The sequence below is a fragment of the Pseudopipra pipra genome, chromosome 6, assembly GCF_036250125.1.
Source record: "Pseudopipra pipra isolate bDixPip1 chromosome 6, bDixPip1.hap1, whole genome shotgun sequence".
Taxonomy (NCBI): domain Eukaryota; kingdom Metazoa; phylum Chordata; class Aves; order Passeriformes; family Pipridae; genus Pseudopipra; species Pseudopipra pipra.
Genome location: NC_087554.1, coordinates 52,855,069 through 52,867,896, shown reverse-complemented (window position 1 = coordinate 52,867,896; position 12,828 = coordinate 52,855,069). Strand labels below are relative to the sequence as shown.

The following is a 12,828-nucleotide window of genomic DNA, read 5'->3' as shown; positions in this document are numbered from 1 at the left end:
TGAACACAGAGCCAGACCATCAAAACCACAGCACAGCCCCAGACAAGAGCTCAGGAGCCTTTGTCCAGAGGTGCCCCAGCAGCTGCAAGACCCCAGAAGGAAATGGCCCCACCACTGTCGGCTACAAATGGCTGTATCCCTAAAGTGGTCATTTACAGTGTGGGCTAAGCAGAAAACAATGTGGCATCACCCAGAGGCTGCAGTGTGGCTCTCCTGCACAAGGCCAGAGACTTCCCCTATAAGGCATGAGGTCAGTGGCCATCTGGGCTTTCCCTGACCATGCTACACAGCAGACAAGGTGCTGTATGGTCACTGCTTCCACGCACTGCCATTGCCATCTGTTACAGTCTGAAATTATATTAACCCCCACCTATTTTTCAGAGGCCACATCTACAATTTTAGTAAAGAGCAGTTGCAGGAGGCTCTTGGGACCAGACTGTCTCCTCTACACTTATGAGCCTGCTAGCACATCCACAGAGCATCCTCCAAGACCTAAGTGTCCAAAGGGCTCAGGAACATTCATACATGCTTAAAGCACTCATAGGCTGGCCTCAGGACTAGGTGATGCTAGGTGAGATAAAGGTGATAAACACATTTGTTCATTTGGTTGCAGTAAAGACTTAGACAATTAAAGAAAAAAAAACTTTTCACAACATGTTTAGAATAAAGTCATTCTTTATCATACAAAGTCACACCTTACACATAAATAATTTGAATGTCTTGCTCTTTCATGGAAAGTAACAGAGAAAAACCTTCAAGGTTGATACATGGGAGCTGGTATTAGAAATCACATAGGATCAAACCCAAATCCTGGATCCAGAGTTGACCTATACACCACTTCCCTCCCCTACACTGGAAGGAACTGAAACAGGACCCTCCTTGGAAGACCACCCCCATCATCAACCTCCAGGTAAGGATCCCCACCCTGCACCCTTGGCCCCCTCACTGAAATCCCATCCTTTACATTTGCAGTGGTATGAAATCCCAATTGGTAGCTGCAGAAAGAGCCACTACCTTCTGGAAAGTGGTTTTTGGAGGTGACTGAAATAACAAAGCCTACCCAAGCTGGATCCCTTGCAGCTATTTCTATTTCTTGACTGACAAGCTGGCCAAAGCAGCAAAGCTAAGTATTGCACAGTCTAGTGGCATTTGACTAAAACTGGGACCATTTATGTGGAACAGCAGTGTGGGAACAGAAAATAAGCTAGCGGAGCAGCAATGAGAAATCTGAGCTTTGATCAAGGAGACAGCAGCATTTGACTCTATCTGAGCTGGCAGGGAGATCCCATCCCAAAGCAAAATAAAATATGTCATTCTTTCCAGCAGATGAAACTCTCCCCAGCGGTTTGTTCCTCCCAGGATCATTTTATGTGATCTCATTGTCTTTAAAGTCTTTCCCCTGAGGAAGCCGAACGTTTAATATAGACTACAGCATTAGTATCTGGTATTAAATCAGTCCAGCTACTCTGAAATGAGGCGAGTGGGCGTCCTGGAAAGGAAATAAAAACACAAGTTTAATAGAGGAGACAGATTCACCTTGACCCATGCTATTTATTGCAAAAGACACAGTAACACACTGCTTGCCTAACAGAGGGTCATTCTGCCCTGCCATAGATGTGTTTTACACCCCCAGTAAACTCCAGATGCTCACAGAGCATGCACAAGGAATGCATCAACCAGCCCTAGAGGCTTTTACATCTTGCTTTGCTTTTCGAAGCTGCCCTAAGAGGGACTAGCACATTCCCACAGCTCTCATTAATCCAACTGGCAAACTTAGGCACTCGGCATTTCAGCCACACACTTTTTGCTTCTTTGGCTGCAAAGGCGAGCTGTAAAACTGTGAGGAAGAAAAAAATATCAGGAAGGGATTAAAGACTGCAGACATGGTATGGGATGTCAGGGATCAGCACCCAAGCCAGGTGCTGCAGAAAGGGTCTCTGTCCCATGTGCTTGTCCTGCATCCTCACTGTCACATCAAGTAGGATTCCTTCCAGGCAGGCATCACACACAGCAACTAACAGCTGCCCCGTGAGGGAGCCAGATGAGATGTATTAGGCACAGCTCAGACAATACATTGCTGGTGTGAAGCTGGCTCAAAGAGATTTATGTTGCATCCGTGCAAGCACTATTTATATCATTAGTTTGCCACATGCCAATTGCATACAAGCACATAGAAAAGCTGCATTTTTGGTAGTTTCGGGGTTTTTTTAAAATGTCATGTGAGCTGACAAAACACAATTCTTCAGCACCACTGTGAGTAAAAACACTCATTTACCTCATTTAGTGTTTCACTTTAAGAAACAATTTAGCTCACGCTTGAAGTGTCAGCTAAATGAGATAATTTATAATAATTCTGAAAACACACTAGCTGTAAGAGGCTATAATCAGAGCTAATTACAGGGACATTCTGGAAATCCCTTGGCTTGGGGCTTTAGTTTTGATAAAGGGGATAACAAGTTGTAAGCTATGATTCTTTTAATTACAACAATAGTAACCACCTTCTTTTACATGGCTTCTTTCATCTCTAAAAACCCCACAGCTTTGCAAACTATCCGTACCACAGGGATTGTTTAGCCTAACACCAAAGTGAAGCAATCTCTGCAAGAAGTAAGTAACTGTTTCACAATACCTAGCAGTCCTGTGCAAAATTAGTAGAGGAGAAAAGGTGCAGAAGGAGAATATAATTTCTCTTGTGTCTCCTCAAAAATATTCGGGGAATTTTTGGATGCCCACAGTGGCAGCCATCTGATCTTGAGAGTAAGGAAGGCAGCTTTTACATGCACCTGCAGACTCAAGGCACTAAGGAGGAAGGCAGCAGCACCACCTCCACTCACAACTGAGGAAGCAGGGGCACCACGTGGCAGTGCCCTGTCACAGCTCACCTGTCCACGTCCTCTGCTGGGTGATGATAAAACTCTGACACTGTGACTGGGAGTTACAAATTGCAGCAGCTTCCTCGGCGCTGTGAATGGACAGCAGACATCCCAGGTGGCTGTAGGAGGGCCAGCACTTGTAGTCTTCTCCTTCCACTGTTCGGAAACCCTTTAGGGGGATGTAGTCTGGGAACAGAAAGAAGGTGTCTAGGGACACACTTAAAAGTGCACTTTCGGAGACTAATTATGCTACACACTTAGTGAGTTGCACTTCAGTGAAACTCTCCAAAGAAATGTGATAGACTGAACTGACCTGAGTAGATGGAGTGGGCATGGAGCTGCAAAGTTAAAAGAAACCCAAATCCTGCCTTTTGGTTCTGCTATGGAACACAGGACAGCAATTCCTCCACAGATGTAGGAGAGGGGCAGGGCTCTCAAAGATGAAGGAACAGGGGTGCAACCATAGGGGTGGGTGAGAGGAGGCTGCTGCACAAGTACACAGGCCCTCCATTTCTTATCCAGGGAAGCCAACCCCACTGTAGCCTCTCCTACACCCCATCCTCAACAGCAGAAGCAGAACCAGCACCAAGCTACATGGGGCACATGCTGACCCACCCATCATGGTTGCCACCCACAGAATCAGGAGATTTAGGAACCACAGTGTGGGAAAGGGAGGCCAGATCCTGCTCCTGATAAGGAGACCAGACAAAAGACAAAAGATCTGACAAGCCTGAGCAGGTGCTGTTCAGGCTATTGTTCACTGACTGCTAAGAGTCTCTCCCCACCTTCCCACACCTCTATGATCATTATGGCACACCGCTACTGGGCCAGTTGTGAAGCCAACAGGTAGGTGTTGCTGGAAAATACCAGTAATTCTTGTTAAAGCTGCTGGTTCTTCCATGCAAACGGCTGGGTATCTTTGTTCATAACAGTGCAAATCCTACTTCTTTCACATTTAAAGAGACTTCCTTCTGCAAACCACCATCACCCCCCCACCATCTCAGGTGAACTTTCAAGAAAATGCAAACCACAGTAACCACTCGACTTTCGAAGACTTCCTTTTGATCAGCCTCATCTCTCTACCACCAAATGGGTCCTTTTCAGAGGAATGCATCTCATAAAGGCTCAATTATCCATCCACAGGTCAAACGGAATGGTTTTCAGAAAAACGGAACTTAGAGGGCACGAGGTCCCAGTCACACTGCCACACTCATCTCACTGTTGTCACTTCCCCACTGTATGTTCCCATAATAATCTGTGCTCAGCAGACAGAAGTCATCCAGTGAAATGGAAAACTGACCTATTGGTCCACAGGATAAGATGACCCCAAGAAGAGACAGGAGACACTCTGCTTTAGTTGCTTAAGCTACCCCAAATACAGTCACTTGAAACACTGATGCTCATTGTGAGAGGAGTATTTAGAAGCACATGTCCATCTGTAGGCCAGATTGTCTGCACTGCTTTTACTTTGCAAAGCAATGCAACCATGTACGGCTACCATGAAAAAACAACAAAAGGCTGCTCAAAAAAAAAGACACTTTTGATGTTTTTTCTGGCGACTATACACTGCCTGTATGTATGGGAGATCAGAATTTGACCAGTTACCAATTCCACACTCCCTCAGTACTTACGCTACTTAAAGCATTCAAAATCAGGTACCTTTTAAAAGAAGAGGTCTTTTCTGCAGATAGAGCCCAGACTTGTACAGATGTAAAACCTTTTCAAAAGCTCTCATGGTTTCATTTATACCGTATCGTAAATCACCTACATTTAAGGAAAAAGATGACGAAGATAAATAATTCCATGAAATACTTTTTAGTTCCAATAAAGAAGTTCATGGGTAATAGCTGGTACCTGTTGCATTCAGAATATCACTCAAAAGGGGCCGCAAAGCTGGTGGTGCAGAATGTGGCAAAAGATAGGTGAAAAAATACCTGCAAAAAAATCCCACAGACTGATTAGAATACAGTAGCTTAATTTCCCTGGTGATTAAGTTGTCTGCATTTTCCCGTGACTTGATTATCCATATGCAACCAGTAAGTCTGCTTTGGTTATAAAGCTATGTTTGAGCACATCTTGCTGCTTCACAGATGGTTCCTGTGATTTGGGCTGAAAGCCTGGTCCTTGCAGCACAGCATGCTGTCAAGTACCACATGAAATCCACCTTGCAAAGGTTCATGCAATGAAATTCCCCCTCATTCCCTGAGCCTTTTTTGTACACTAAGCAATGCATTTCCCAACACACACAAAAAAACCCCCCAAACCCTAAAAAACAAAACAAAACAAACAAAAAACCTCCAAACCCCAACCAGTGTAAAGGAAGACTCATGCAAGGCATTTCTCTTGCCCTGAAAAGGTTTAGCATTCTTATTGCCCCTGGAAAGGCAGGATGACTAATTTTCTGACCCTTTCACGAAACTCCTGTTCTAGGGAGACAAGTGCACAAGAGACAAGTGCAACTGTAAGGCTGCAGTAATCAGAGCAGGGATTTGCCCTGTAACACTGAATCCTGGAAATTCAGGCTCCCTTACTAAGTGCTTCTCTGTAACTATCCAGCTGCCAAGGCTTCCTCCCAGTAGGTGACCTGCCAAGCACCAACAATGAGCAGAAGCCCCTGTGGTTTTCAGTTGATGGTCTACATGGAATGCTGTAGCAGCCTCAGCCCCTTGCCTGTTAACCTGTTCTATTATTCTTCCATAGGTACCCACAGGCCCTACAGGGAGATTCTGAGTTCAAGGTAAGAGTTAGCCTGTTCCCAACATCAGGGACTCAGAGCTGGTGGGCTTTGGCAGGTAGCTCACGCTGCCACTGCTTTCAGCAAACACGGCCTGTGGGTGTCAAGCACTGGGGCTTGTTGGGCAAACAGCATATTCACAGATGCAAGCTTTGGGGCAGATTTCTAGAGGGCACTGATGAAAGGGAGCAGCAAAAGAAAGATGCCTTCATTCTCACCAGACAACTGCACTATTTTTCTGCCTTATAAGGAAAATAACTTGCTTCAAAGTGATCCTTAACTACCGTTTGACAGAGGTGAGGGGAATCACTGCACAGAAGAAACACAAGATGCTAGAGCCTACATGGCAGAGTGTGAGCTCAAACACCCCAGATTTCCCCCCATCTAGCTGGACATACCGATATGCATTGAAAAGATTCTTCTTTTCATTTATTCCTTCGCATTTCCCAACTGCAGAGCATTTGAGAGGGAAGCTTTTGGTAGGGAAGTCAAGTGTGCAGTCAACATCTTCCTTGCATGACAGCTCCTCAGTGCTGGCATCATCCATGTCTGTCACTTTTAGGTTTCCATCCACCATAACAAACTGCCTCGGCTGGAAATCCAAGAGGACTATTGAACCCAGGGGGGAATGTGCCAAGTAAAAGAGCAGTTTCACAAGACTGAGGCAAATCTGAGAAAGAGAAGATGAATATGCGTGGAAAAAAAACAGATGAAAAACAGCTATTAAATTGGAAGTAGAACAAAGGACAGTGCATTCAATGAAATTAAAAGGGAAAAAAAGCATATAGAACTTAAAAGGTAATTATATGTATGCTACAAAATTTATTATCAACATTGCCACAGGATTTGACTGGTAAGTAGTTTAGCAACATTTTTTAAAAATGTGTATACAAAAAGAGACATTTGCAGTTAGAAGAACTAGAAGAGAGAGCTGTGAGGAAAACAATAGCAGTCTTCATGTTTCAGGACCTATATTGATTTGCTAGCTGAAATCAGAAGGGTTTTTCCCATTCTGGCATAGAATTAATAGATTCTTCTCCCTTCCCTCATGCTGCTCCATACAGACTGAGGCTCCATAGTCATTAATACCAGATTCATGCCTTGATGTATCACTCAGCAATATGAATTTGGGCACACAGTCATGTTTCTGAAGAATCAGTCAAAGCGCACAATATATTTACTGCCAGCTCTTTTGCTTTTATGTACCAACTTTCTGGCAGCAGGGAAAGGTCAGATAATACCTGACCCAGCAGAAAGCTCAGTAAATGATCTTTAAATAAACTAGAGCTAGAAGAGTGCATTAATTCTGCGCCAGCACTTTGCTCAAGTAGCTTTTTGCAGCAGTTTTCATTCAGTATCAGGAGCCCTGGCATCAGACAAGCTGTATCCTCAGCTGGGTGTGCCAGGCAGCCTCACGCCACCCTGCACTGCTCCCGATAGCGATCTGTGCAGGCGTGAGGGTTTTTTCCCTTGGAACAGCTCACACAATCGCTGGTATCTGATGTGGCTCATCACAGGGGAATCCCATATGTTTAGACGCCCTAATTAGGAAACAGGACTAGACAGTACCAGTGTAAATTTTGAATTAGTGTCTGCATCAGTCAAGAGATTACTAAAATCTTTAACGCCACTGTACCAGACCTTACCATCAGCTAATCCAGCATCATGAGTTTCTAGCTCTACAGGAGACTTTGGCACATTGGAGAAGATGAGGTGCTGGGAAAACTATGTAGAAGCCAGTATGAAACTGTCTGTAAGCAGAAGTAGAACTCCACAAGCCAAGAGAAATTATGCTGGAAGCTCTGATGCTATTTTAACTTGTTTAGTGAAGCAATCATAAGAATCCCAGCTCCATATCTCACAGCCGAGTGAGCACAGTTGCCACACTCCCCCTCTGGCTTGGATGGCAAGGCTCCTCTTCAACATTAAGGACCTCATGCAGGCAGGGAATTTATTTTAGGACTTTTGTGTTTTTATTTTGCCCAAACCATTTCTTGCTGAGATTAAGATACCCATGCTCCTACATGATGATCTGTTTCCTCCTGGGACCCAAACAAGTAATAGTGAACCCCCAGCTGAGCCCTTGAGATAAACTGTAATGCAAGCTATAAGTAAAATAAGTGCCACGTCACAAGTCCATTATGTTCCTGGGGAGCATATGAGTCCCTATGTGGGACGCTTAAGAGACAAGGTAGATCTCTCTAGCTGGGCCTCAATCCTAGCACCGACAGCAGGAGAAAAGCAGTTTAGTAGTTTTTGTACTACAGTAATACTTAAAGGGCCAAGATCAAAATCACCACACAAACACATGGTGAGGGACACGTTGCTCAGCTTGCTGCCTCAAACAGGTAACACACATCAAACAACTCGGAGCACAGTGAGGCGGCTCTCCCGAGGGGTCTCGCTACCAAAGTCCCTTTGCATATATATAACATAGAGGAAGAACTAGCGATATAGTGTAATAGCGGGTATTAACCACCACCCCAGCACCGAGCACGAATTTGTGACTACTCCCTCCCAGACGTAGTTCTTCTAACTTCGCTCTACAGAGAAGGAAACTTAGCGGTGAGATGCCAGGCTGGGGCTGTTTTAATGGGATATAAAAGGACTGAAAGCGAAACGATTTACGGACAATTTGCGAGAGCAAAGTGTCAGCAGGAGAATCCCCTTTGCCCCAGCAGGCATCACCGGCTCTTTGCATTTACCCAGTTTGTGGTCTAAAACCGACTGATAAAACTCCGTTTGTGTTGTTTCCTTACTTTAAATCTTTCCTCCCAGGGGGTCTGCAGGAGCTGAATCATCTCCAGGGGGGATCCCAGCTCCAGCATGGCTGTGACCCGCAGCTCAGCATCTCCGCTGTTCTCATAGCACTGGCCGTGCAGCTGCGGGAGAGTACAAGGATGGTCGGTCGGGGCGCCGCCCCTGCCAGCGCCAGGCAGGTCGGGGCCGCCGGGGGACAGCGCGGGTAACACGGAGGGACCGGCTCAGCCCCGGCACCGAGCCCCGCCGTGCCCAGGGAGAGCCTCCCGCACCCCTCTCGCCGTACCTGTACGATGCCGGGGTGCTGCAGGCGCTGCAGCAGCGTCACCTCCTTGAGCACCTTGTAGGCGGCCAGGCGGCGGCAGCCGGCGGGTGCCCCGTACCGCTGCACGCACCGCCGCACCTCCCGGCCCGCCCCGTGCACCGACTTGAGGGCGACGGCGCCGCCGCCCTCCAGCACCGCCCGAGCCACCACCTTGGTGAAGCCCCAGCCCAGGATGCTCACGGCCGTCGCCCGGCTCAGGTCGCCGCAGCCCAGCCCACCCGCGGCCGCCTCCCCGCCGCCGCCCGCCGCCGCCTCCAGCCGCCGCAGGTCGCGCCGCCTCTGCCGCAGCTCCTCCCGCAAGCCCGGCGGCAGCAGGAGCGGCGGCGCGGAGCCCGGCTGCGCCTCGCCACCAACACCGCCGACACCGCCACCACCGCCGCCACCGCGGCCGGGCGGCAGCGCCAGCAGCGCCAGGGCCGGCAGCGCCAGCAGCGCCGCCGCGCTCAGCCGGGCGCTCCGCCGAGCCCGCCCTGCCGCCGCCGCCATGGGGAGCGGGGCTGCCCCGCCGCCGGTCCCGCCGCTCTGCCGCCCGCGCTCCGCCGCGCTGGGAAAGGCGAGCAACGCCGAGGGGGCGTGTCGGGCGGGCGGCACTCGGAGCCCCCACCCCGGCACGGACCGCCCGCGGAGGGGAGGTGGCGGTTCTGGAAGAGGTGGCCCCGGCTGGGAAGCCGAACTGCCGAGAGCGAGCGGTGCATCCCCGGAGACGCCCGGCCACCCTCCGGCGGTGGCTGTTTGTGGCAGAACACGCCGATTTCCACGGGCGTGAGTTTCGTCAGCCTCGATAGAGATACTGCAGCGCGCGGCCGAGGGATAGCTGTACAATGGGTTAAAATTAGTAAGGACTGAGATATCGCGTTCCCCTGCCTCTGGAAAAGCTCGGGTTAGGTTCCTAAGAAAAGCAAAGACTGGCAGTCTCTCTTATTAGAAGGATAAGCCCTATTAAGTTGAATCAGCAAAACGCTGCCTAAAGCACAGAACTGTAATTTTTTACAGAAAAAAAACCACCAACAAAACCAAAAAATCCTCCTCCTCCAAAACCAGCCCGTCTAGGCAGAAAACACAGCTTTATCATTTATTTCCGAGGAAATTGATGGGCCTGGTGACAAAGCCAGCTCAGGACTGCCTTCTGCAACACACGTGTACCTGTGCAGGAGAGGAAAGTACTGCCGAGGTGGCTGCGAGAAGCCGGACAGGTTCGTGCCGCGGTTCTGTCACTGGCTTTAGACACGTGTCTGCACTGGGCGCTGCTGTGCTGGAAGTCAGTCGGGTTAGCTTAGGGCGAAGGCAGATACAATTTGTCTGCTTTTAATTTAGGCAATATGCAGTTAATTCTCCTCACTGAGCAGCCTGAAACACCAGCCCAATGGGTTGATTCACTTTTTTATTTACCTTTATGATACTGGGCTAGAAATTAAAATAATGGTCTGCCTCTCCATCTAGTTTGCTTCGTTTTCTGCCCTAATGTTTTTGGCGGCATAACTAGCCTGAGAGACCCTCCCCAGAAAGGGAGAGGTGATGCACAGCACAGTTGGGCGTTGGAGGTTGGAGGATACCCATCTCACTTTTCCTCTGTTAGCTGGGGTGCCTGCTATTTCCCAGGTGCTGCCCTGTTCCCGAGGGACACAGCTCTGCTGAGAGCCTGCAGGTTCTGCCTGCACCAGGAGAAGACTGGTGGGGCATCCACTGGGACACAATGGGTGAGATTACACGGGGTTTGTCCTGGTTGTGATCAAGCAATGGGACTGCTCAGTCCTGCAGTGCTGCTGATACCCTTGGACACATCTGCTCCTCCATGCCTCCCTCCATGCACAGCAGTGCCATTGCTTCTCTCCTGACTCACTCATAACACACTCTGTGTGTGCACACTCTGCTCAGGTCACTGTCACAAGTCACCCCTGCAAAGGAACCTTTGTGAAACCTCAGTAAGAAATTCGACTTTAATGTCATGGCTTGAGGGATGGAGATTTTCAGAGATTACAGCAAGACAGCTATCATGACCAGTGATCCCCAAGGCTATTTTAACAGGAATAATGAATATAAGCAATCACTTACAAATAGGTTTCTTCCCAAAAGCCTGCAGAAAGTTTCCCTTTCGCTTCTTGTTGGTTCAATGCCACTGGAGCAGTCAATGAGACAGAGTACGAGCAGCAGCACCTCAGTGGAGCCCAGTTGCTCTGTGAGACAGCAGGAAAAATGAATTCTGAATTCTTCAGGACATTTCCAGATGACAGTTTGGGAAGGGAAGGCAAAACCCACAGTCTGCCTATATGTAAAATAAAGTGGAAAATCTCAGGCCATCTGTGCTTATCCATGCAGGACAGGTTAGAAGCTGAACCCAGAACAGCTCATTCAGTACCAGAATTTCCTTTGTTGCTTTTTAACCTAATAGCTCTTTAATTAGTGTCCTTATTTTCAAATCAACTATACCTTTGTGTCATATTAATTAATATTCATTGTCACTGGAGAGGTATTAAATGCATTTTTACCTCTGTTTCCAAGGGAATATATGCCAGCTGAGAGTACTATTATCTGATTTCAGCCTGTCCTCAATACTGTAATACTATCAAGGCCTATTAGAGAGGACTCCCAGATACAAAAAGGTAACAATGACTGATTATTTATTTGCTTTATAGTAGCACTTAAGGATTCCTGCCAAGATCATGGCTCTGCTGTGCAAGGCTTTTTGCAGACTATGGCACAAGAGGTGGCCTTGCCTGACAGAGCTGACACTTGAAATAAGAAACAAAGCAAAGTGCTGCAGCAAGGATGTAGCAGAGGAGTATGTGGCCATTTGAGTGTTCCTTAGTTCCTTGGAGGGTTTGTGCAAACAAAAGAGGGGATAGGAGGTAATGGGGGAAGAGACTGAAGGTGAGGGTGAGACAACCCTCACAGAAGAGATGAAAAATCCCACAGAACTGGAGTCTTTTCTGGTGCTTGGTACCAGTACCCCCTGCTAGAATTCTCAGGGTGGACCCAGCATAATCTCTTACTGGATGCTGCTGGTGCCTCAGGCACTGGAGATGCTCCAGTGTCTGCTTTTAGCTTACAGTGCTGTGATCTTCTGAGGAAAGGGGCAAGAGCAAGGCCTAATTAAGTCCATTGGAAAAGAAGGAAGCAATTCTTCGACATTTTTACAATGGATCTGTACAGGAGAATACAGATAAAAAATACTTGCTACCTCTCATGGACCCCGTGCATGGGCACACATGGGCATGGTGAGCAGGGCAGGGCTTGCCACCAACCATTTCACACAGAGATCTTACGTGAGAAGGGAAGGCATTGTAGAAAGTTTTCTGAGCTTGCTAGCTTTGACCTCTTTTTGTAATTTTTTTTTCCATCTCCTGAGCCTCCCTTGTACCTGCAGCTGAGAGACTGAGTCTACAGCAAGAAACTGAGCTCACAGGGAATAAAACAGAGTAAAGGGCCTCCCACTCTTCAGCTTCAGTGTCACCTGCGTGCAGACTCCAAACCTTAGCATAAGGCAGACAAGCAGAGATTAATTAAAAATAATGTCATCATGTGTCCTGCAGAGCAGACCAAAGCAGTGGCATGGGCAGCATGGAGAAACCTTATAATGACTCAATTGAGATGCTGTCAGGATTGTAGTGTCCCCTCGTGGGTAGTTTCCCCGCCTTACTGGTGCCTCCCTTGTCCCTGATATCACTGAAGGAGCACACCCACTGCCTCACTGAGGAAATGTCATTCTTCAAGTGCTTCTTTTGTCCTGAGGTCAGTAGAACAAATGATGTTGCAGTTTGTGGGGAAACTGAGAGGAGGCGAAAGAGCCCTGCCTGACAGAGTACATCCCATCCCATCCTATCCCATCCCTTCCTGTTGCAGCTCTCATTGTACAACCACACTGAGTGCAAATGCATGTATGGTTAAGCTGTGCACTTGCACTAGGCCCACCAGTATCTTACACTTTCTTATCTACGTTCATTCCTCTGGGGGCTGCAGACAGAGCTGTCCACCGTTCAGAAAATATCAGGCTGGGCTATAATTTCGATAAATGTGATTGAATCCCATGCTTCTGAGCTTCTCCTGGCTTCTTGCAAGGGCTGGAATGAGATTTTTCCCACTTCTGTCCTGGTAGTAATGCTAGCTGGGCTCTCTGGAAAGGTATGAGTCTGTACATG

General features: G+C 47.9%; 1 protein-coding gene across 1 annotated transcript; it reads right to left on the bottom strand.

The window, feature by feature from the left end:
• Positions 1 to 657: 657 nt before the first annotated feature.
• Positions 658 to 9,178, bottom strand: LOC135416743 (extracellular tyrosine-protein kinase PKDCC-like). Its single transcript, XM_064660064.1, has 7 exons — positions 8,654 to 9,178; positions 8,367 to 8,489; positions 6,006 to 6,277; positions 4,728 to 4,807; positions 4,533 to 4,637; positions 2,883 to 3,059; positions 658 to 1,489 (listed from the first exon to the last, which is right to left on the bottom strand). The coding sequence occupies exons 1-7, from the start codon at positions 9,176 to 9,178 to the stop codon at positions 1,386 to 1,388; spliced, it is 1,386 nt and encodes a 461-aa protein (XP_064516134.1). The 3' UTR covers positions 658 to 1,385.
• Between the last annotated feature and the right edge of the window lie 3,650 nt (positions 9,179 to 12,828).

What these genes read in the sequence shown, in the direction of transcription:
- LOC135416743 (XM_064660064.1), bottom strand. Translation starts at nt 9,178, where the DNA reads ATGGCGGCGGCGGCAGGGCGGGCTCGGCGGAGCGCCCGGCTGAGCGCG. An exon ending in AATCTTTTCAATGCATATCG is followed by an intron (nt 4,808 to 6,005) that starts GTATGTCCAGCT and finishes ATTTTTTTGCAG; the next exon opens with GTATTTTTTCACCTATCTTT. An exon ending in TGATATTCTGAATGCAACAG is followed by an intron (nt 4,638 to 4,727) that starts GTACCAGCTATT and finishes CCTTAAATGTAG; the next exon opens with GTGATTTACGATACGGTATA.